Source organism: Seriola dumerili, unplaced genomic scaffold, assembly GCF_002260705.1.
Source record: "Seriola dumerili isolate Sdu_G_001 unplaced genomic scaffold, Sdu_1.0 BDQW01000036.1, whole genome shotgun sequence".
NCBI lineage: Eukaryota > Metazoa > Chordata > Actinopteri > Carangiformes > Carangidae > Seriola > Seriola dumerili.
In genome coordinates this window covers 4,756,731-4,782,846 of record NW_019174291.1, presented here as the reverse complement: position 1 = coordinate 4,782,846, position 26,116 = coordinate 4,756,731, and the positions used below count along the sequence as shown (strand labels likewise).

General features: G+C 41.1%; 1 protein-coding gene across 3 annotated transcripts; it reads left to right on the top strand.

The window, feature by feature from the left end:
- The first annotated feature begins 239 nt into the window (after positions 1-239).
- LOC111216925 (autophagy-related protein 16-2-like) lies at positions 240-26,116 on the top strand. Of its 3 annotated transcripts, none has more exons than XM_022738585.1 (18): positions 240-1,217; positions 4,007-4,064; positions 4,223-4,301; positions 5,558-5,631; positions 8,956-9,207; positions 10,245-10,310; positions 11,472-11,564; positions 11,851-11,904; positions 12,073-12,175; positions 14,382-14,487; positions 14,614-14,684; positions 14,807-14,878; positions 15,561-15,681; positions 15,771-15,876; positions 17,750-17,902; positions 17,993-18,040; positions 20,819-20,920; positions 22,316-26,116. In XM_022738585.1, exons 1-18 carry the CDS (start codon positions 1,028-1,030, stop codon positions 22,407-22,409), a joined length of 1,842 nt encoding a protein of 613 aa, XP_022594306.1. In that variant the 5' UTR covers positions 240-1,027; the 3' UTR covers positions 22,410-26,116. The 3 variants fall into 3 exon arrangements, with proteins under 3 accessions (XP_022594306.1, XP_022594305.1, XP_022594307.1); XM_022738584.1 differs by having other exon boundaries at positions 12,070-12,175; XM_022738586.1 differs by lacking the exons at positions 20,819-20,920; positions 22,316-26,116 and adding an exon at positions 18,853-18,898 and having other exon boundaries at positions 12,070-12,175.

The following is a 26,116-nucleotide window of genomic DNA, read 5'->3' as shown; positions in this document are numbered from 1 at the left end:
TCTGAGCTGCAGTGATGAAGAAGAGAGTGAAAACTTCATCACTGTCAGGAATCCTGTCGGATTAAAGAACATTTGTTCAATTAAAATGAAGCTATAAGTTATTATATAGGCTATTTATTTAGCGTGATAAACACTCCGAGCATTCTTTTTAGAAGCTTTGTTTTAAAACCAGAGTGGACACGTGGAAAGACTCAAACAGGAAAATTATTCCATAAAAATTTTTTTTATTGCTCGTTATTATTGATCACTTTATTGTAAACTCTTTTGTCCCTGTCAGGATCCTGTATGAATGATGACTCCGTTTTTCCAGGTATCTGATTGGTCAGTAGTTTAGCGGATGATAGGCTTTGATCTGATCCTCAAAGTTAACCTGCACTTGAGCAGGTTAGGAGTTCAATGTAAGTTACCAGGTAATTTACCCTGGTAACAAGTGAACCACCGTCGTAGGACTGAAAACCCAGAGTTAAACCTGAAGTTACCCCGATAAACTCAAATCCTGCTTCCTAGTACAGGCCTCAGGTTAATACTCACAAGTTCACTGCAGGCATAACAGACGAATCTTTGTCTTTCTTCCTGATGCGTTGAAACAAACTCTGTTTAAAACATTCAGCATTTTGGGACTTCAGGGATTCCGCACATTCAACATTACGTTACAGAAAAGAAATCAGTTAGTGTTGATGACGTAAACAGGTAAAATCTTCAGGTGGTGTGTACCGTGGGCTGCATTTGTATATTTTTTTTAATCCTTAAAGTCAAAACAGGAAACGCGAAGGCGGGCGGTGATTGGCTAACACACCCGGCAGCTGGCAGCGTGAGCCACCACCCCCGTCAGAATGACGAATCAGAAGAGAGAAAAAGTTGAAAAGAAAACAAACAAACATCAACAACAACAACAGGAAAGAGGAGATTGACATGGCGGTGGTCAGAGGAGCCGGAACGTTATCACCGAGCTGTCTGTAACATCTGGCTGGGCTGTGAGCGTCTGTCAGCGCGGACAAAGCGTCAAGCAGCCCGGGCTGCGGGCATCATGGCCGCTGTGACAGTCAACTCCCGCAGTGTCATGACAGATTCAGCCGTGGTGTCGGAGCGGAGCGGCCGGGTCCTGGCTCCGAGAGGAAGCGGCAGGTCGGTGGAGACCTGGAAGAGAGACATCGTCCGTCAGCTGAAGAACCGAGACCTGAGTCAGCACGTCATGTTCCAGGACCTAATCCGCTTCTGTACGACGGACAAGTACACGTTTATCTGTTTGAACACAGCTACAATGGGCTGGCTTCAGTTAACGCTCAGTGTGGTCCAGATTTATGTTGCTACAAACTACTGGAAAGCCCAGTAACCCTTGTTCTTATCCAAACTCCATTTGGAAATCAGTTTATTTAATAGTTTGAAGTTTAGTTAACAACAAAAACTGAATTTACTCCAGTCAAGGCAAGTAAAGTAGCACTTTATTTATCACTTAATCATTACAGTTTAATTACAGTTACAGTAAAGTATTTTCAGTTGTCATCCCTGAAATCAAAAATCCAACTATAAAGTGATGTTTTCTGAGTGGAGTTTGGTTCACAGATATTCTACCTGGTTGCATATCTCATGAAAAACACAGTAGGATACTTAAACTGAGCTGAGCTAAACTTTATTTAAATCAACATTTCTATAGAAAACTGAGATATTTAAATTGAGTTTTGTTCAGAAAGAAATGTTACCTGGTGTCATCCTTGGGGAAAACACAGCCAGTGACAAATTTAAGGAAAAACCTGAAAAATGAGTGTAGAAAAAGGATGACATTGTCTATGGGGCCACTGATGGTCTGATGAAGATGATGTGGATCATATGCTGTGACCTTCACAGTCACCAGATCTCAACCCAGATGAACACCTATGTGAGATGTTGGAGCGACATGTTAGATCAAAACACCAAATGATGGAATATATTTATGAAGAATGGTTCATCCTCCAGTAGAGTTCAGAGACTTGGAGCAGTGAAGCTGTTCTGGAGACATGGTGGAACAACACCTTACTGAGACACTTTATGTTGGTTTTCCCTTTTAATTTGTCTGTAGGTTTATTGCGGTACTCACTCCTGTAGAGTTCTTCAATTGGTGTTGGGTCAAACTCCTATTCTTAATAATCTCACTTTATTCAACTTTTCCCAATTAGGTTTTCTGAATAGAATTTGGTTCAGAGACATTTATTGCATCAGGACTAAACTAGGATAGCTAACTAAATCCAAAAGAACTGTGTTTAGTTTATTTTATGTCTGTTATGGTCCAAATCCCAGGTAGTAACAACAAGAGTCCTGTAAATGTGTGATTTTTGAAACCAAACCCCCCAAAAAAAATCTCAGATTAGTTAATGATTTCTAATCACAAGGCTGAGATTGAATTGTGTCAGTTGTCAGCTCTGAAATCAAAATGCCAATGATGAATTACATTTTTTTTTAACTTCTGGCTGAAGTCTATTGAATAAATCCTACTTAACAAGCGTACTGTCTGCAGTAAACGTCTCTGTCTTTTAGAGTGGTAACCAGGTAGGACATCTCTGAACCAAACTGTGTTCAAAAATCTTTTATAGTTTTTAATGACAAGGCTGAAGCCAAGGATTTTGATTTGGCACCCTGAAATTAGAAATTCTTTATTTTCATAAACTCTGCATACAACGACATTAGGATCATCATCCAGTAATAAACTGATATTTTCTGAATAGAGTTTGGCTCAGAGGCATCCTGTGTGATTCCACACCTGTTAAAGCAAAGTTGCAAATAGATTTTTTTAAATTGGAGTTGAGCATTGTCATTAAAAACTATAGAATAGAAGATGTGAACACAGTTTGATTCAGAGACGTCCTAACTGGTTACCATTCCAATAAACAGAAAGGTTTACTGCAGACAGGACTCCTGTTAAGTATTCAATAGACTTGAGGCAGACTCTGTTAAAAAAATGTAAATGTATCATTGGCTTTGTTCACTCTATCCACAGTGGCTATCTACAGAGACTTGTGTTGACGCCTTGCATCCACCATAGATCCAGCTTTAGTTATCAGAGGTTAAATTAATGTTTTGACTGACTCTGTTCACATTAAACAAGTTCCTTTATTTTGTTACCATTCAGAGACAGGAAGTTGTCAGAAAACTAAACCCTATGTTGTTCCACTTCCTCTGAGAGGTGACTCATGTGTGACAGATTATTATTATTGGTCACTGCTGCTTTTATCATCTGCACACTGTTAGCTGGTGATGGGGAGCATGATGCTGATGCATGAAACATCTCGCTCCGTCATCATACATGACTAGATACCACTGATCACATTATTCTGACCTGCAGGGAAATAGCCACTGATACAAACTAAAGGTTAAAATTCACCTTTAAGTAAAGTTAAAGACAGGATCCATCTATGTTATGATACTTATCTGGGTTCAGGGGAAGTCAAAGAGTTTCAAAAAATAAAGAAAGAAGGGGAAAGCATGTTGTTTTGAAAAATTAGCTTAAAGAACTGATTTCATTTGACTTAAAAGAGCTAAAGAATCAACTTTTGTCACAGAATTAAAATCAAATCAGACACTAAAGTAAAATGAGCAAAATTTTTATTTTCCCATTCTGTGTTTTGAAATCAAGATTAAAAAGATTTTTACTTGAAAGATGAAAACCCAGACACAGAATCTTTACTGTGTCACATTTTGAATGGAGTTTGGTGTGTCTGTTTTTTTATGTTTATTTTATTTTATTTTTCATCATATAGCTCTCCAGCTAATGTTAGCATAACTTACAGTTGTTGTTGACAAGCTAGCATCCATTACTAGCATTACTGCATTAACTAGCAAGAAATTCAATATTTAATTTACTATTGAGTTTTTGCTGTACTTTTTCTGTGTTTGGGACTTTGTGACTTAAAATGATCACAACTGTTTACAGCTGAGGTGTTGTTATCTGTGGCAGAAGGTCACTGGTCAGGTAGAAACCAGGACCTGGATCAGGATCAGGACTTCACTGATCGTGTTTGTCGTTTCTTTTCAGACACTCAGCTGCTGGAGAAAACCAGCCTGGCCAAAGGAATACTGAGCTGCTCTGTCAGGTAACTCACCTAGAGACACTTGAGCTCTGACACACATTGTACAGAGTAAGTTCAGACTGTGTGTGTGTGTGTGTGTGTGTGTGTTTGTGGGTGTTTGTGTTTGTGTGTTTGTGTGTTTGTGTGATGATGCTGAGGTTACGTTTGTTTCGTGCATTCAGGCATCCCTCCTCCACCAGCAGCAGCTCCATCTCCTCTATGCTCCACCAAAACAACCAGCTGAAGAAGACTACAGGAGAGGTGAGAGCAGAAACCAAACTGACAACAACACACAACAATTCCAACTAAACAACAGCAAGACATGTACACAACATATAAAATGTGTGTATTTGCTGTAAAGTATCACCTCATCACCATCACTTCAACATGTGGTGGAAAGCTGAACACAAGTGTCCTGGTCCTGGTCTGGACTACATGTTTACATATGTAAACCTCAGATCCTGGTTTTAGAACTCTCCAGATGGTTCTAGTTTATTTATTCATGGAGGATTCAGTTGGCTAAATTAGAGAGAGAGAGGTGTCAACCAATCAATGGAGCCTGTTCAGTCTGGACCTGAGCAGCCAAGATGAGTCATTTCTATTTTAGTTTGGATATGAATCAGTGCCCAAGGTTATTATGTCTGTCAGACAGTGGACAGCCAACGTAATGTGGTGGAGTCCAGTCCAGTCTAGTCCAGTCCTCAAGAGTGTTTATATGAGACTTCTGAAATCCAGAACTGAGGGAAAAACTGCTTCAACAACCAGAGAGAGGCTTCTGTTGTAGTTCATTTCTCACCATTCGCAGAGGAGGCATGGAAACACATCTCAGTTAAAGGACAGGTCCCAACATGGACCCTGCAGCTGTCCAGACCTTCACACACTGATGCTGATCTGATCTACAAATAATTGACCCAGGTTCAGGCGTCTTTGACAGAGGAGTGATCGACTCCGGCTTCTGATAAATATGTAAACATGGAGTCACAGCTGAAGTAGAAACCAGTCTGAAGGGGACTCAGGATCCAGTGGCAGTTAATCAATGAGTCCAGGATGTTTGATGGGCTGGACATGTGAGGATAAAAACACTGTGCACGTTTAAAAAAGGAAGTATATGTATACAGTATATAGTATCTATGTTGCCATAGATTCGGTCAGTGTTCGTTTTTTAGACCATATTAGATTCATCAACCATTTCACTGCTCTGTGGTCAGACTGAATCAGCTGTGATCAGCTGTGGTGGATCATGATGTTCAGACAACTAACTACAATACCTTCCTGTTGTTTTTACCTGCATGCACCTGCTCCTGTCAAATCTCACAGTATCTTTACCTCACATGTCTCCCTTTCAGACCTGATACAGGACCACATACTGGACTGAACTCCAGTCCAGTTGAACTCAGACTGATGTAGCCTGGAAACAGGAACATTAAAGGACACTTGTGTGAATAAACTCCTGTGAGTCAGATTACACATGACCAGGACAGAGTCCTCCTCACTCTTGTTCTGTTGTCTTGTTTCAGTTGGCCTATCAGGTGGTGGAGCTGCAGCGGCAGATTAAAATCAAAGAATGTGTTCTGGAGGAGCAGCATGCCAGGTGAGTAACACAGCTGCACCAGCTCACCCGACAGCTTACCTGTCAGCTGCAGCTCTGACTCAACTCAGGTCTCAGTCTGTTTCAGATGAACTGCTGGTAAAACACGACTGGCAGCAGGCGTCAGTCATGGTGGATCCTCTCAACTGATTGGCTCAACGTAGTCAGGTGTCAGCAGGTGAAGGTGCTGATTAATGGTTCTTGCTCTCAGGTTAAAGACACATCACTGTCTCCACACGAGCAAACAGAGAAGCTAAATGAAGCTATGAAAGAGGACAAATGATTAAATAACAGAACATTTCATCACCCACTTTACTTCTCTGTTGTTTTTCTACTGATGGATTTTCTACTAAGTAACCCACAAAATCCTCCAAATCAAAAGTTTGAACATTTGAAAATTATTTTTCTAAACCTGTTTCCATGAACAAAGTCCCTGTAAATGTTTAATTGGAAAACTACCATCAACAGTAGAAATGGTTCTAGTCAAACAGTGGATCTACTGAAGAGTAAAGTCATAATACTTTGTTGTAACTCACCCTAACAGAGTTTTAAAAATACTGTGTTGTTTATCTTTTTTCTCAAAATATTCCAACTATTTCCTCAAATTAAATCACACATTCTGTCAGGAAGCAGGAGAAACAGTGCTCAACCAATTGGAACCACAGACTGTAAATAAAGATGGACGTATCCATCGAGTGAGCTGCTATACCGTCACCATCTTGGCAGTGTCTGACTCCGCCCCTAACTCCCAGCTAATCCAAAAATGGTAAAAGAGGCAGGCCATGTGTGGAGCTGAGACTTTGGTGCATGTGGGTTTGTGGCAATTATACACTCATCCACCTGTCACTCATAGCGGCCACGCCCTCAATTCTCCATAACTTTAAGCCTTAACAAAATGTAAACAGGTGAGTTATATAAACAGTCGTCATGAAGGAGGAAATTAGCTCTAGAGACTAAAACTGTTTTTGTACCAGGCTGTAAACATGTTTATTTCTGCTGTAAAGTTGGACATTTTAACATGGGGGCCTATGGGGATTGGCTCACTGTTGGAGCCAGACTCTAGTGGTCACTAGAGGAACTGCAGGTTTTGGTTCCTCAGTGATGGCTTCATGTTTCAGCCCTGGAGGTTGATGATTGACTCAAACTATACTGAAGTGAAGTGATCTCTCTCCTTACATCTGATCTCAGAAAAGTATTCTTTCCCATAAAGGATCTGATGCCTGTTTGCAGCCATCATGTAATTTATTGCCCTCTTGTGGTGGCAGCAGGGTATAGTCTCTGAAGCTAGCTTGATTAGCAGCAGATGATACTCAGTGTTTCAGTCATTTTTCGTGGGCCTGACTGTGTCCTCCTGACAAAGGCTGGAGCTTGTCAAGCAGAGAGGGAAGCAGAATTTCTTCAGCACCAAACAGGAAGCAGCAAACCAAGTTGATAGTGAGCATGGAGTCATTTGGTGTGAGGTTGGTATTAAATACATGAGGGATGCAAACTTAAATGGACACAAGGAAAATAATTTCAAAATAAAACACACCAAAAACAGTTTAGGTCAGTTTAGGGGCAGATAATGATAATTATAGTACTAGCTATATATAGATATATACAAGTAACTCATGGATGTATTATAAGAACTGGATACGGCTATGTGCTGTAAGAATATTCTTCAATATAAAAAGGTAAGAAAGTAAAGCCCTCCTGATCATTTTATTTGACAAGTTGTATGTCACATGCAGCATCAATTTCTAATAAAAAATGCTCAAAAAACAGGTCAAACTAAATATTTTGTCCGATTATGATTTATTGAGGTGAATCCAAAGTTATTTTAAGCTTTAAAGCTTTAAACTGAATGACTCGTTTTCCCTTTAACATCACAATTAACTGTCAACACGGATTTTCCGTGATATCAACGATCGTAGGTTTAACACCACCTTACTTTTCAGAACATTATTTTCATTGTTGCTGTTTTCATTTGTATAAATTGATGATTTCAAACCCTGAGCAATTCCTGTAGATGTGTTATTACTCCTCCGTGAAGTCCGCTAGCATAGCATTGATGAAAGTGCAGCGCCAGTTCCAGAACGCCGTTTGCTCGTTGTCATAGCTCAAAGATACGATGAGAGTGACACTACTTTGCATATGCCGTGGGCCGCATTATGCGGAAGTAACCCAGAAGCCAGAGGGAGTATGCGCCAGGTGAGCAATTCCTATAGAAATGAACGGGCGCTATTTTTGGATCTGGTATCCAGTTCTCATAATACATCCATGAACTAACTTTATATAAAAAAGTATAAAGGGTGTTTTGTGAGGTCACTGTGACCTTTACCTTTAACCTTTGACCACCAAAATCTCATTAGTTCATCCTTGAGTACTAGTGAATGTTTTTCCCAAATTTGAAGCAGTTCCCTCAAGGTGTTATATCATGTTCACGAGAATGAGACGAATGAACGGGGAACCTGAAAACAATATGGCTCCGGCTCTGACTGTCAGAGGCACAAAAAACTGTTTTTCTTCTTGTAAATTACAACCAGGAGCATTATGGGAAGTAATCTGAAATGGGTCTTAGTGACTCTGCAGGATCCTCAGTCTTTACAAACTTGTGACTTATGATTCATTGTCTTTAGATGGGAGAGGGTGTCAGACTTCAGTCTTTTCTAAGTCTTAAGAGTCTGACTAAGCCACTGCAGCCCTCCTGAGACAGGCAGGTTGACAGGCTGTCAACAAGGGTTCTCCAGGCATCCTGGTCCTGAGCCGACCTGTCCAGTTGTCCCCAGGTGTGGCCTGTTCTCGTGACATATGCATCCACATCCCAGTGCCATGTGTGTCCAGCTGTAGAATCTCTGCTGTGGTTTGGTCTGTTGCCACAGGCCTTTGTTGCTGATGGTGTTAGACCAGTGAATCGGTAGGATCAGTCACACACAGGTGTTGATGAATAGTTGTGGTTTTATTGTTAGTGGTGCTACTCACAGATATGTAGAAATATGAAAATATATTCCTAAATATTTAATATAACATTTCCAGATATTCTGACAGATCGTCAGATCTTAATAATCAGACTGTTTTCTGACAGTTTTATTAGAATATTTTGATGACATTCTCTAAAAGCCAGATGTAGTCAGTGGTCTAGTTATTCTATAAAGAGATGTTGATGTCTCATCTGATGTGGAGGCAGGAATCTGAAAACCTCGACATATAAAGCTGCCTGACAGAAATGAGGCTGCTGGAGGGAGGGGTCAGGTTTTTACTTTGTGTAAACTGACCCTTTACCCTGTTGTTGATGACATCAGTCCTTAAGTCATTAACCTGCCCCCTACCCCCTCTCTCATTCATCAGGCTGGTGGAGGAGGAATGTCGGTTCACAGGTGTGTTTGATGGCTGCCAGGAGCTGCAGGAGCAGGTAAAGCAGGTTCAGGAGGAGAACAGGGCGCTGAAGAGGGAGTACGACACTTTACTGGAGCGACAGAGAGGGGCAGAGACAAGACTCAGGGAGGAGAAGGTCAGAGAAGGACACCTCCTGGAGGACATGATCCACCTGAAGCAGCAAGCTGCTGCCCGCATGAATAGCCGCAACGAACGCAAATCCAGGTACCTGAACACAGCTGATCATCACACCTGAGCACACCTGAATACACCTGTTGATCATGCCTGAACACACCTGTTCATCATACCTGAACGCAGCTGATCATCACACTAGGGACACATCTGTTCATTACACCTGAACACACCTGAACACAACTGTTCATCACACCTGAACCCAGCTGATCATCATGTCTGAGCACACCTGTTCATCACACCTAAACGCAGCTGATCATCACACCTAAACACAGCTTATCATCACACCTAAACACAGCTGATCATCACACCTGAAAACACCTGTTCATCACACCTGAACACACCTGTTAATCACACCTGAACACAGCTGATCATCATGTCTGAGCACACCTGTTCATCACACCTAAATACAGCTGATCATCACACCTGAACGTAGCTGATGATCACACCTGAACACACCTGTTAATCACACCTAAACACAGCTGGTCATCACACCTTAACACAGCTGATCATCACACCTGAAAACACCTGTTCATCACACCTGAACACACCTGTTAATCACACCTGAACACAGCTGATCATCATGTCTGAGCACACCTGTTCATCACACCTAAATACAGCTGATCATCACACCTGAACACAGCTATTCATCACATCTGAACACACCTGAACACAGCTGATCATCATGCCTGAGCACACCTGTTCATCACACCTAAATACAGCTGATCATCACACCTGAACGTAGCTGATGATCACACCTGAACACACCTGTTAATCACACCTAAACACAGCTGGTCATCACACCTTAAATTACCTGTACATTACACCTGAACACAGCCGATCATCACACCTGAACACACCTGTTCATCACACCTGAACACAGCTTATCATCACACCTGAACACACCTGAACACACCTGTTCATCACTCCTAAGCATACCTGTTCATCACACCTGACCACAGTTGATCATCACACCTGAACACACTTGTTCATCACATCTGAAAACACCTAATCATCACACCTGAACACTGTGCTGTGAGGTTAACATGTCGTTTCTTTGTTTCAATCAGAGCTCGTGAGGCGAACCTGCAGAAGCAGTTGCAGACTGCTGCCAGGTCAAAGGTCACTATAGATAGGTATGTTCCACCTGGTCTCATGTCTAACAGTGACTTCACAAAGACTGAGACATGTGGTTTTCCGCCATGTTGTTCATTGGAATATTACTTAATATCTTTGACAAAACAACCTTGACTTTCCAACGAAAGGTTGAAATATTTTGAAATAAACTGAACTGATATATAAATGCAACATCTTTGTTTTTACTCCCATGTTTCATTGATTGAATTAAAAATTTAAGACTTTTTTATAAACACACACACACACACACACACACACACACACACACACACACACACACACACACACACTGTGACGAGATCCTGAGACCCATTGCCATGTCATTCATCTGCATCATGTAGACAATTCCTCCAAGCTTCAAACATCCCAGTTCTCTCATGACCTGTGTCGTCACCAGACATGTGACCCACTGAACAGGTCTGAGAGCATCTGGATTTGTGTGTACGACAGTGTGATCCACTTCCTGTCAGTATCCAGCAGCTTCAAACAAAACAACCTGATCAACTCTGGACAAAGGAGATGTGTCACTCTGTAGCTCAGGTCACACAGATCAGTACCTAATAGATGACAATAATCATGCTGTGTAATCAACATAACTAAACTGGATATGTCACAACCTGGTGAAACACTTTTGTGAAGAAAATCTGTGAGAAAGAAACCTTTAGGGAGGATAGAAAAAGTCTAAAATCTTTAATTTACACTCATTAAAAATGGAGCTTTTGTTCAGAAAATTTTAAGAAATATTTTCAGAAATAGTTGGAATGTTGAGGAACATATTGAGAAAAATTTGATATTTGGAGAAAGTTGTAAATATTTTGAGGAATATTTCTGAATATTTTGAGGTGGAACAGGTTTTTTGATAAAAAGGTCACAATATTGGGAGAAAATTTAAAAATAATTTAAACAACATCCGATACGACCGAATTCATTGTTGAGGCTTTAAATTTTTGTTTGTAAATGAGTTTTTTGAAAATGTTCCAGAAGTTTTGTTGAGCTTCATTGTTTCACTTCGTTGACATAATTATATTTTAAAAACAGATTTGGGCTCTTACTTTGGTGGTTGTTGGGACCTTGTCAGTGTCTCATGTCTGTGGACAAACCTCAGTGTGATGATGATGATCATGTTTAGTGTAAATATGTCGGTGTGTTTTGTGTGTCAGCCCCTCCAGCGCTCCGACCTCCAGATCCACATCCCCAAAGAAGGAAAACCAGGACCAGGATTCCACAGAACCAAGACACACCAGACTCTTCAGGTCTGATATCTAGAAAATATCCCTCTGAAGAATATTATTATTATTATTATTATGTTACGTTCATTTTATTTTTAACAGTGTTGTGATGTGAGGTCTTCCCAGCTAACTCTAATAATACCGCTGCAGTTAGCTAAACACATACGTATCTCTCATTAGAGCAGAGTACTTGGTCACCAGTTTAGTTACCAGTATAACCAGTATAAGTCAGCCTTACTGAATAATACATCTGACAAAACCTGAGTATTAATGTTCTGACAGTCTTTACAAGGTTTTTCTCTGTTCTCAGGTCAGCGTCGGCCACGTCCCCGAGAATCCTCTCTTCCATCAAAGAGCTGTTTGAGTGAGTCCTCCAGTCCTGGTCCAGGTCTCACTCTAATCAGAGTTTTTATTGTTGGAGCGGGTTCTGTGGTCAGTCAGCTACTCCAAAACAGCATTTATATGTGTGTGTGTGTGGGTGTGTGTGTGTGTGTGTGTGTGTGTGTGGTGGGGTGGGGGGTGATGTCAGCAGGAAGAGGCGTGGTCTCTCAGTCTGCAGTCTGGAGGAGGATCTGATGTGTCCTGTAAGAATCTGCCTGTCAGCCAGAGTCCCTGCTAGAGCTCTACAAGTACTGGTAATACACACAACACATACACACTCAATACACATCTTACAGTTCAAACAAAGACACACACTGTGCATCAGGAGTGTGACACCTGGTCTCTCCTCCTGGAATTACAACCTGTATCTGTTCACATGTAGTCACTATAAGATTCAAATTTTATTTGCAGTCAAATATTATTTGTATTATCTACATTTTGATGTTGAAATTATATCTGTTTACCTGTTACTGTTATAAATACACAGTGTGATAGTAAAACACTAGATTGCGAAACTTAAGGACACTTTGCGGCAGTACAGAACTTCCGTATCAGAGTTGTGGCAATTAGAAGAAGCTCTGTAGAAAAAAGGGTGGTGGAGTGGAGCCGCACAGTTCTTCTGACCATGTTGTGGATTGAGTTGTGGACTATATCAAGTTGTGGATTAATCTGTGGACTTTTAAAGCGGCATTCTTCAGTTCATCTGTTTTATTTTCAACTTTATTGTGGATGACGGACATTGGATCAATAACACCCTTTTTTTGTTGTGATCTACATGAGGTGTAGGTATGAGCTGTGTGAATAGGATAAGAAACACGTGTCGACTTAAGGTGTTCGCTCTGCTACAAGTTTTGGCTCCTACAGTCACACTGTCCCATTAACAGCAGCCGAATCAGCTGTGATCAGCTCCTGTCTGCAGTGAACCAATGACAGTCTCATAAACACAGATTCAGACAGCCAGGGTTTCATACATCACAAACCTAAGGAACCAATCCTGTCAACTTGTTGGGATGGGGGGCGGGGCTAAATAAACCTGAAACCTTTAGCCAGTTACAAACTAACAAACAACATTAACAAATAAAAGATGCTAACTGCGCTAACCGATCTGATCCGTCTGCTAGTCTCTGGTTCTGGTCTCAGACTCCTCATCTGAGTCTGGGTCTGACTGAGGCTCAAACATGGTGCTGAGTCTCTCTGATGTTTCCTCCTCTAACCATCTTGATACTCTCTGCTCTTTCACCTGTCCACCTGAAGCAAGCAGGTGGTGGGCGGGGCACAAGGGCACAATACTCAATCAGAAAGTAAGAGTAAGAGCTTCAGACCCAGTTTTTATATGTGAAAACCAGGTTCAACTAAATATGAATCATAGGAGAGGAGTTTTACAGAGTTTAAATCATGTCGGGAGAGGAACTTTGAAAACAGGAGGATTCTGAAGGAAGTTCTGCATCCTCTTTTCTCTCTGATTTTTAAGTGGATTTCTGGAGTGAGATAATGATATCCTCAGGAAGTGACGTCACACTGAATCAGATCAACATGTAGACCAGGTCTAGGTTCAGTTCTGACTCAATCAGTGAGTATTTAACACAGTGACAGAGATGATGTCCGAACCAGGCTGACCAGTGATCAGTAGATCATCATTAATGCTTCTATTCACCGTTCACCTTCAAACCGAACACCTGTGGTTAACACTCTGGTGTCTGTGGCTGAGAGAAGCACTGTGTGCTGTGTAGTGTAGTCCCACCTCCCGTCAGCAACACGTCAGCTGTGTGGAACTTTTACAAAGTGTGTGAGATGTACGCCATCTGCAATGCATGACAGAAATGATCGGTATTGGCAGTGGATTGGCCGATCAAACTCATAGATGATCGGTATCAGTATCTGCGGCAAAAAAAAACGGGATTGCGGAATGCCTAATTTGCTGTTGTTGTTGTTGTTGTTGTTGTTGTTGTGTCCCTCTCTCACCCTGTCCCGTGTGATATGTATTTGTGTCATGCACAATCTATACAGAACTTTTCCTAAAAATACACTAATGTTTTTTTAATCACTTTTCTGTTATTATTAACAGTTTTAGATTTTTCAGGTTGAGTCTCAGTGAGCTGCAGTGAGATGTGAGTAGTTAGCTGTTTCCTGCTGCGCTGAACAGAGAGCAGTGGAGAAGAGTTTCTTTATGACAGGCCCTGGTTTGGCTGTAGTTTGTGTATGTGTGTGTGTGTGTGTGTGTGTGTGTGTGTGTGTGTGTGTGTGTGTGGTTTGGCCCACCAGGACACCCCTGCATACAGGTGAACAACACACCTGTATGCAGGGGTGTCCTGCAAACCATATAAACTATATAAATGTTTGTATGGTTTACAGGAGGTGATAATGCATCAAGAAAAACCTTGAAGAAGAAGACACTCTGAAACATCTTCAAACATTCAGCACATGTATGAGACACTGAAAGTTTCCACCTGTCTCTCTCAGGACGCCCATGAGCAAGGCATCAACGCAGTGAGGTTCAGCTCCAGTTCAGACCTGGTGGCCACTGGAGGAACAGACCGGGTCATCAAACTGTGGGAGGTCAGAGCAGGTAAACTGACCTCTGCTGTTTTCATTCTTACCATCAGTTTGAATGTTGAGCTGATGATGATGATGATGATGATGATGATGATGATGATGGTGATGGTGATGGTGATGATGATGATGATGTCACCAGGCTCGCTGACCCACAGAGGAACTCTGGATGGCAGCACAGAGGGGATCACCTGCATTGAGTTTGACCCCACGGTGAGTAAAACCCCTGTACCTGAATCTGGACTCACCTGAATCTGGACTCACTTGAGCTCTGACTCTGATGAGACTCATTAAAGGAACAGTCTGATGTTTTTCACTCTCATGTATGTTCTCAGGGTCTGAGGATTCTTGCAGCGTCCTACGACAAGTCGGCCTTGTTGTGGCGACTGGATGACTCCGTTCCCAAGGTAACTGTGACTCCTCCCATTTATCTCAGAAAATACTGGATGATTTGTTAATTAATTGATCAGCTGATTGACAGAACATTAATGACAATGACTTTGTTAATGGTTTGAGTCATTTTTCATGTAAACAGATTTACAAGATTTTTCCTTTAATTAATTGAATTATTTTAATCGATTTAAATCATTGTGAGGTTCTGACTGTTGGTTGGACAAAACAGATAGACAAACATGGTGAAGATGTCACTAAGTTTTACAAACCAAACAACCAATGGAATCAGTTAATTAATAAAATGAAAATAATGAATTGTAGTCTGATATAAAACAGTTAAATCAGCTCCACCTGAGCAGCTATAGTAATAACATGGTGCTCACAGTCTAATGATAGACTGTAATATACACAGTATTTAATTTTATGTATATATATATATATATATATATATGTGTGTGTGTGTGTGTGTGTGTTTGTACATGTATATGTATATATATACTTCCTATATATATGTGTGTATATATAATACATACATACTGCATACTTTTTACTTTACTTTTACTTTTAATACTTTAAATAAATGTACTTGTTGATACTCAGAGTCACACACACATTATGTTATTTCTCTGTCTCTATCTCACCTTCCTCTCTCTCTCTGTCTCACCTGTCTCTCTTTGTCTCACCTGTCTGTCTCAGCTGACTCTGACAGGTCACAGTAGGAAGGTAACAGCAGCGAGGTTCAGCAGTTCGCTTCATCAGGTGGTGACAGGAAGTGCAGACAGAACCATCAGACTGTGGGACCTGCACAGAGCTGCCTGTGAGTCACACTGATCAATGATGACTGATCTATAACTGATCAATGGCTGGTCCGTGACTGTTAATTGACTAGTGGAACTGTCTGTGCAGGTGTGCAGGTAGTTGAAGTGGTGTCGTACTGCAGTGACCTGGTCTGTTCTGAGAACTGTATCATCAGTGGGCACTACGACTGTAAGATCAGGGTCTGGGACACCAGGTAACACTTCACTCTGTCATCACTTCACTCTGTCATCACTTTACCCCTTCATCAATTCACTCTGTCATCACTTCAATCTGTCATCACTTCACTCTTTCACCACTTCACTCTGTCATCACTTCACTCTGTCATCACTTTACCCCTTCATCAATTCACTCTGTCATCACTTCAATCTGTCATCACTTCACTCTTTCACCACTTCACTCTGTCATCACTTCACTCTGTCATCACTTCACTCTGTCATCACCTCACTCTTTCAGCACTTCACTCCTGTCATCACTTCACCCTTTCATCACCTCAGTCTTTTAAACTTGTTCATCATTGTATTTCTCTCCACTTCACTACAGCTGTTTCATCCCTTCACTGCTTCACCACATAACCTTTTCATCATTTTTGCTTCACTCCCTCTTCATTTTTTCACCACCTCACCACTTAACTAACTCACTTTTCAACATATCAGTCCTTAACCACTTTACAGCCTTACCACTTAATTCCTTCAAAACCTCACAGTCTTTACTTTTTCACCTTTGTACCTCTTCACCACATCACTCCTTCACCACTTCATCTCTCCACTTCATCATCAGATGTAACATTGAGCTGTTCTTGGTTTTTCTTCAGTTTCCTTCAGTAGTATCATTCGAATCAGATTCTAATAGATTCTGTTGACTGCAAACTGAACGGCAGCTTCACCAGCGAACACATTAGCAAACTTGAAATATCCTGCGTTTATCAAGTGGACTGGAAACATAATAGAAACTGTGGAAACAGAAACATAGTGGAGTCGTGTCTCTGTTGGCAACTGCTGTGACTGATGGCTTCAATTTAGACCCCCTGACACCTCTCATTCATCCTCCCAGCCATCTCCACGGCGACTCCTCGTCTTCCTCTGTTACCTAGCAACAGCTCAGCCTACAGAACCCACCCACCCACACACACACACACACACACACACACACACACACACACACCCCCCTCCTCTCTGCAGAGTTTGACCCAGCAGATGATTGACAGTTCTGTTCACCAATCACACAATACCATCCACCCTCCCTGCTCCTGATTGGACAGTAACATCTCTGACTGGGCTTTGATTGGCTGGATGTTAATAATATGATGATCATGACACATTCTATTTGCAGTGTTTGATCAATAACACTTTCCATGATAAATTATGATGTAAAACCAATCAAATCAGTCTGAAACAAAATCAGTTTTATCACCTGTTAACTAATGACATCATCACATATATGTTCTCTAATTGGTCAGTGCACATCTGAAAGCTGGTGAAGTCTGACATGATGAGGTCACAGTCCGTTTTTGTATTTACTTTCTGTCGTTAAAAGTGACAAACTACTGATGACCTGAACCTGTTAATCAGTGACACATTATCTCACAGGTCCTGGAAAGACCTGGTCCTGGCTTTGATTTGAGACACATCACAGTCGGGCCAGAATCCAAAGATGATCAGCTTTTTATCCATAAATGTCTTCAACTCAGTTTTCAGCAATAAATTATGAAGCCAGAGCTCAGAGACAGTTTCTTCATCTACCATTTGTTCCAATAGGAAACAAACACTAATTCATCACACATTTGTTTTTGAAGCTGTATTCTTCACATATGTTGAATTGTTTGTTTGTCACACTTTTTCCTGCTCAGCTGACAGAGCAGCTCCATGTCTCTGCATCTGGTCTCAGGTTCAGTTCAGTGAGAAGGTTTAGGTTTTGCTTGTGATTAATTGGAAAAGAGCCAAATAAACTTCTTCCAAGGAACTTTTTCAGGAACCGTTTCAGGAAATGTTTAGTAAATGAGGAAACAGTTTGAGTGTGAATGAATACCAGATTGATGAAATTAATTGAAGTGATGTGTTGTGATTCAGGGTGGTGAGCTGTGTTCAGGAACTTCCTGCTCAAGGTAAAGTCACCTCACTGGACCTCAGCTCCGACCATCGCCAGCTGCTCAGCTGTTGCCGTGATGACTGCCTCCAGCTGGTAGACCTGAGGAGGTGGAGCAATGACCGCATGTGTTTCAGGTAGAACCGTCACAGTGTAACAGGTGTGTTTGTTCTGAACAGCTGTTACAGTCGTACAGACTGATGACTGTGTGTTTCTGCCTCTGTCAGAGCTGAGGGCTTCAAATGTGGCAGCGACAGCACCAAGGCCGTGATCAGGTGAGTTCTGTTTTTTTAGTCTAGGTGGTGGATTACAGAGACCTGGTTTCTTTCTATGATTGTGACATCTTGTATTATTACTACTGTTAATATCAGTAAACTTCTGCTCCATGATAAGATCTGGGGTGGGACAGAGATCTTGTTACTGTTACATGTGAACATATCCACAATCGTGAGGGACCTAAACCATGGCCTTAACTCAGGTTTTCTGCTACCACGAATCTGGCTTACTTTAACTGGAGTAGATCACCATGGTTACCCAGGATAGATCACCATGGTGACCTGTGCTGCGGAGGATCAGCTCAAAACCTGACAACAGCCTGACTACTGACCAATCAGATCACTGGAAACCTGAGTTCACAGAGTTTTTAACTGAGTTGCTGTGTAACAACGATTAAAGCTGATGTTAATGAAGAGAGTTTGATCCTGACTCAGAACAACATGAGCAGACTGAGACCTGGACATGAAACTAAACTCTTATGTCTTTAATAGAGAAATGATCCAGGTTTATAAACTTTATAAACTCACTGACTTTGACCTTCATCGCAGTTTAGTTTGTCCATCATCAGACACAGAAGCAGGAAACACTCTGGACTACAGACCAGTTTAACTCCTGTTCTCACTGACACTTTATTATCTCTAGTGTTTCTGCAGCTTGTTCTTCTACTACTAATGTGATCACAGTCTTTTCATTTCACCTGTGGAGCATCACTTCCTGCTCAGTGACCACAGTAACCTGCAGCTCTCAAAGTCTGCCCTCATCAGATTCATCACTTCATTCATGGCTCTGATGAATCTCTCCTCATTAACAGCTCCTCCTGCCTGAAGTCAGATTATTAAAGCCAGACTTAACTGAGCCGGTTGATAACCAGGACCTGGATCCAGGTGATCTAGGACAGTGAAACTTCAAGAGATCCAGTCGAAGGAGAACTGGCTTCATGGTTCAGGCCCCAGACCGCTACAGTTCATGTAAACATGTTGTATGATTGCCTTTGTAACCTGGTTGCTCTGAGTGACCTGATTTATGTGTTGATGTAAACATTCTGGATAAGTGGGTGAAACACAGAGCAGAGGGATTGCTTTGTTGTTTGTTGTTTCAGCAAGTTCAGTCTGATTTATTGGTGATCAGTTAATGTGACTGATCATATCAGTATGTCTGTGATCAGAAAATTCCATCAGAAAACAGAGAGAGATAAAAATAGAGGGAGACAGACAGAGAGGAGGGATGAGATGTTGCATGCTTCATTTTCTGCAGTTTCCATGACAACAGCATGACCAGGATGCTTTGTGCCTGTTCAGCTCTCTGGCAGAAACACTAAATACATAAATTTGTTTCTACACAAACACACAGGCAGTGAAGGTTCCCTGCTAGGTTGTCTCTGAGGTCAGTCTCTGAGCTGTTAGTGTGGTAACAGCTGATTTTATCAACATCACCCCTCTGTGATTTGGTTCTAACTCAGACATGATATTCTGAGACAGGACAGGTGCTATGTACCTGCCTGAAAGAACCTGTCATAATGTAGTTTTAAAGCAGTTGTCAATTTCCTTGAATGAATTCTTAAAACCCTAATGACCAAAAATATTGACTGAAATCTATTAATTATTAATTCATTATTTGAAACTTTATTTTACATATTTGTTTAACTGTACTTTGATCAGTTACTGTACTGTAATTTACGACCACACAAAATGTAAAACCATACAGAAAGAAAATCCTTACACACATCCATGTTCAGCTGACTTACTAAAGACTGACTATAGGATTGTGTTACACCAGTAATTAATACAATAAACTGAACAGCAACGAATTAGCACCTAAAGACAGCGTCTTTTCATACAGCACAGTTACATAGGAGTAAAAATTTAGTAAATGTAACTGGAGGTTCATTAAAGACAGCAACAGATAAAACATCCAAATGTAGATTGAGGTCAACTACAAACCTGCAGAATGACCAGCTTCTTTAAAGGAGCTCTATGTAAGTTTTGCTGTTGCTACATAGCTAACATTAGCATTAACAGCTGTTTACTCACCAGCCTAGAAGAAACATTATGAGTTCAGCATCAAACATTGTGAGTTGAGCATTAAACTTAAACTTCAGAAGACGTATTATAACCTTTTGTATTGTTAACACAACAATGACTGAAGCTCTTGGTAAGACCGGTAATAAATAGTTGCTAATGCTAACGTTGGCTGTGTAGCAATAGCAAAAACTTAAAAATAGCTCCTTTTTAATACAGACCAGAACAGATTTCTCCGGACTGGAAGGCTTCTACTGTGAAGCAGCTGCAGGAAGTCTTTGACAACAAACTGTGTCTGGATCATGGGACTTTTCCTGTTGCACTACAATGACTTAGTTCCATGTTTTGATAGTAGAATTTGGTTGGTTCTTTTTTGCATGAGCCAGTCCAAGCCTATACACACACATGTGAGGCCCAACCAAACTGTACTCAGCTGGTAATGCCTAGTTTGAATTCTGAACACAACACGATAATATTTTTGCTTCATTCATCAATAACTTACAGGGTAATGCAAGATGTTGTCTACATTGTCAGTGAGGATAGAAATATCTTAATAATAATAAAAATAATAAAACCTGAATACAAGAGTGTGAAGATCGATCTGTAACCAAACAGGCCGAACCCAAAAACACTGATATTTTGTTGTAACCCAGTGGGTTTTGGTCAGGTTTTTGAGATTAGAACTTCTCTCACATCCCCCTACGGTCCATGTTCCATGTAGAACCCCTCTCAGTCTAACCTGACGTTCTCTCTCTTCAGTCCAGACGGTTGCTTTCTGGCGGCTGGATCAGCAGATGGTACTGTTTACATCTGGAATGTCTCCACTGGCAACCTGGAGACCCGCCTACCTGACAAACACAGGTAACACACTGGAGATATGGATCAGCTGATCAATACATGAATCAATCAATTCAAAACAATTCAGTTTGGGAAGATTTTATTTAATATAAATAATAAGTCTTTACGATTTAATAGACAGATCAGAGGCATCAGAACACTTCCCTGAGGAACTACACGTTATTAAAGACAGAGCCAAACGATTTACTGCATTTGTTACTAATTTAACCCTACATTTATTTATGTAGTGGTTTCCACCAGTTCAGACTTATAAAAATGATTGACGATCAAACCCTACAAAGGTTTCATGCATACAGTCACATGACTCCATTTTTACTCAAAACACATCATAGGTTTTTAAAGATTATATTGAGGAAAACCAAAAGAAAGTAAAGAAAAAAACCCAAAATTCCTTCACCCTCAGTCTTGTCCCTTATTTCCAACTAAACAGCAACCTCCGAGGCTGAAAAATGAAGCCAATGCTGAAGTTACGAAAACTGCAGTTCCTTTAATGACCACCAGAGTCTGGCTCCAACAGTGAGTCAATCCCTTTAGACTCCCATGTTAAAATGTCCAACTTTACAGTAGAAATAAACATGTTTACAGCCTGGTACAAAAATAGTTTTGGTCTCTATAGCTAATTTCCTCCTTCATGACAACAGTTTATGTAACTAACCTGTTTACATTTTATTAAGCCTTTAAAGTTATGGAGACTTGAGGGTGTGGCCTATTTGAGTGACAGGTGGGTGAGCATATGCTTGCCACAAACTGCTATGCACCAAAGTCTCAGCTCCACATATGGTCTTCCCCATTTTGGATTAGCTGGGAGTTAGGGGCGGAGTCAGACACTGCCAAGATGGCGACAGTGGCAAAGCTCACTCTGAGCTTCAAAATTGCTCTTCAGAACCCCATGGGTGAGGTCACAGAGGCTACGTCCAAATTTATTTACAGTCTATGTGTCCAACTCAATTTAAATGACAATGAAAAAATCCTCCTCAGGTTTTCCAAGTTATCAGTTCAGTTCAGTCCAATCCAATCTATCCAATAAACAAAACTCAGTCAGTTTAGTTCACTGAAAATCTACATAATAATACAGAAAAACAGTCTCTCCTGACTTCCGTCGACTCACGGATAGTGAGGCCAAGTGAGTATGCTTTCCTGTTTTTTCAGCACACACTCAAACCACATTATCATGTTCAGCTGGTTTTCTCTACACATCTCTGCATGACATATAAATAAAGTTATGTTAATTTGAAAAAGTTTTATCAGTGTATCTACTGATAATACATGCACTGAATAATGTTGGTGTTTAATAGAAAGATCAGAGGTTCCAGGATGCCTCCCTGAGGGACTCCACATGTCACTGTATAAATAATGATTTACTGGTCCTTTAATAACAGCCATGCCTTCTCTCTGTAGTTCCTCTATCAGCGCTGTGTCCTGGTCTCTGTCCGGTGAATACGTTGTCAGCGTGGACAAGAGTAGGCGGGCCGTCCTCTGGAGCGACATCTGAAACAGCCAATCCGTGAAGAGTTCACGTTGTCACGGCAACACCACTCACAACACAGAGCTGTTATAGGGAACATTTAATTGGACAAAAGGGACAAAACGTTTTTGCTTTAACAGAGATGTTACTAAGGGAAAACAGGATGAGTTTCTACCAACATTAAGCTTTCTACTCCTCTAACATTTACATTATGTCACTCTGGATGTGTTGGAAAAAATGTCAGCATAAAGCAAACGGGAAAACCATTTTCCATGAAACGTGAAGATGACTCAAACCTTAGAAACCACAGAGCACAAGGGAAGTCAAGACAATGTGGTAAATCAAACAGGACCAGGTTGACCTTTGTTTATACGTTTGTTTTTTATATTGTTGTCTGTGTGTATTTTTAGCAGGTGTCATTTGCTGCTTTTTTTCCTGTGTAGTGTTTCTTATTGGAAGACAGTGTGTTGAGTAGTGTTGGACTGCTTGTACGATGTGTTGGGTGAATAGTCGGAACCGCATCAGACTGCAGTGATGCACTCACCGGATTTTCCTGAAATCCACCACCTTCTCCTTGGTCTTTGGGACAGTCAAGCCAAGTGACCTGTCCACCAGGTGTCCTGTCCACTGCTGATACAACTGCTGAGTCATCTGAAAACTTGAGCAGGGAGGTAAAATCAGTGACTGGGCTACTAAAAATAATGTTGCTCTCCTCTGTATACTACTTGTGGAGCCTACTTCCTGTCCAGTTAATGTCTGATATCAGCTGGTCTGACAGACAGCTGGTTCAGAGGATGGGGTCAGAGTCAGACAACTCAGGTCTGGCTTCTGATGTGGAGTCCCAGTCAGAGTTGTGCTGAGAGTCAGAGGTGTAGTGTGTGAAAAGGAAAGGGGAACTACCTGTTCAGTAGTCTCTCCATCAGGTAGTCTAGTGGACTAGTTAGTGATGTAGGCTGTGGTGTTAACCTGCCATTGGGCCATTGCGTTCTCCTCCCTCTCCACTTCCCCTGCCTGTGAAAAATCCCCTTCACTCTGGTAAACATCAACAACCTCTGAGCAGCAGCGTACGTACTGAAGATCGGGATCATCCAGTCATGTTTTTTGTGGCATTTTCTGTGCGTGGAATCAGCCATTTTAATGACAGCTCCCCTTTGACACTGTTTTGCATTAGCACCGTCACTGCATCTTGGGCTCAGCGCCGCCCAGGCTTTGATTGGTCTAAAGAAATGCAAACACACCAGAGCTTGATGATGGGGCAGTCACAGCTCTGTGGAGACAGGTCTGTCTGTGTGAGACTGACCATCCAGGAGGTTGTGGAGGTATCTGCCTGCATCTCCTGGAGCTTCTCTCAGCAGCAGAGAACATGGTTGTCATAGCGCTGCTGCTTTTTCCAGGTGAGATGAAGCAGGCGAGTCTGTCTGAGGGTTTATGGAGAACCTGTTGATCAGGTGAGGATGCACAGCTGCTTTACAGACTGACTAGGGATCAGACTCAGATTGAAGACAGGGTATCTGCAGGTCTGGAAAAGTCTTGAAAAAGCTTCAAATGTTTCCTTCACAGAGGTCTTAAGTATTTATGGAGGCAGTAACATCAGGTATAAAAATGTTTTTATCTGATTTTAGCAAAAACTGGCTGAAACATCTCCAAAGCTGTTGATCCTGACCTCTGACATACATAAATTATTTTCATTACCTGTTTAATCTACCCATAGATTAATCCGCTGCTCATCTAGTTTCAGTTAATGATTAGTTAATATTACGGATTACTGTTAGACAGCTGATCCTGAAGTCTGGTTCAGAGCCTGAAGTGTGGTTCAGCTCCTGAAGCGTGGTTCAGACCCTGAAGCATGGTTCAGACCCTGAAGCGTGGTTCAGACCCTGAAGCGTGGGTGCTCTGCAGGTTTGCAGCTCTCAGCGGTTGATTTCCATTTAAAAGGCGTTTGCATTAATCCTCTGTTTGGCTTCTCAGCTTTGAAGAGTGAAGTCAGCGGCTTCAAAGAGAGAAGTTGACAGCCAGAGGCTCTGAACATGGGGGGGCATGAATAGGGTGATTTACATCCTTTATATCAGCTGCTGTAACGTTCCAAGCAGCTGATCTGATCTGTTCATGTTAAACTCAATGTAGTTAAAGTGCTCAGTGTTCATGATGTCACAGCTTCCTGCCTTTTCCTGAAGGAATCAGGTTGCTGCTTTTTCACCTGAGACACGCCCACTGATCATTAGATCACTAACACATTTTTAAAAAATGTCTTGTTGAACTGATGAATTGATTTATTGATGGCTGATGCTTCCCCTGAACAGAACCTACTGACCCTTCAGATTTATTTATATTCAGGTCAGAGACTCCTGATGGTGGTGGGAAATGTCTTCCTCTTTGTGGTGCTGTTATGTTTTCTGTGTTATTTATTTACTGAGGGTATTTGTGTTTGCTGTGTTTGACCTTTAGTGACCTTTATTGGTTTTACTGGAACTGAGGGGAGATACTGTTTAATCAGTCCTGACTTCTGATGGTTCAGGTTGTGATGAGGCTTCAGGTAGATTCACCTCAATGTGAACAGTTATCAGAAAAAAATTTAAACAGTGTTCATATGATGAAGAAAGTTTTTAAAAAAAAATGTAACTTCATTTTTATAAAGAAAAACAGAAGAATGGAGGGAATAAAGCCAACATTATTCCATGGTTTCTTTATTGAAAAATATAAATGAGTAATTCAATAAAATGAAATAAAAAGGGAAACATGTACTTTATGTTGTGTTTAAAGAATACAACATAATGATACATAATTAACTTGATGTCTGTACGTGAGTACCACTGTAAAGTTGCACAAAAAGAATTAATAATAAAAATGAAATAAATAAGATGAAAACATTAAGATGCTGCTTCTCTCGTCCTCCAACTACAAACCTGAGAGCTGCTCCGTCATGGAGAAATAAAGTCAGAAATACTAATAAAATCTGTCTAAAGATTTCAGTCAGCTGCTGCCACATTCATTCAGACATGTCTGATGATGCTGTGGAGATCTAATTCTCCACATGAAGTTGGTGACATCTGTAAAATCATCTCTCTGTTTCATCCAGATTCAATCTTTGTCTCTCCAGACTGATGTTTATTAAAAACTGTGACATCAATGTGTGTAAATGTAATTCACTGCCCTCTTGTGGCAGCAGCAGGCTATTGTCTCTGGAAGCTAGTTTGACTAGCAGCCGATGTATCTATTGTTTCTGTTATTTTCATGGGTGTGACTGTATCCTGTTGACCAAGGCTGGGGCTTGTCAAGTAGAGAGGGTAGTTTTTAGCAGTTATCAGTCTAGCTGTGAACTTATCAGTGTAATTAAGTTTGTGCACTTTAATCAGTAAATAAATGCTACGACCCAAGTCAAGTTCCCTTGTCTCCCATGTGCTTCCCAAGCATCAACCTCCGAGGCTGAAAAATGAATTCAATGCTGAAGTTACAAAAACTGCAGTTCCTCTAATGACCACTAGAGTCTGACTCCAACAGTGAGTCAATCCCAATAAACTCCCATGTAAAACCGTCCAACTTTACAGCAGAAAAAAACATGTTTACAGTGTGGTACAAGAACAGTTTTGGTCGACTGTTTACATTTCATTAAAACTTAAAGTTATATGTATTTGAGGGCATGTCCTCTTTGAGTGACAGGTGGGTGTCGTCACTATCTGCTAGCTATCTGCTCGGTGTCACCTCAGCTAATTCAGTCAGTGAACGTGACCTCTCTG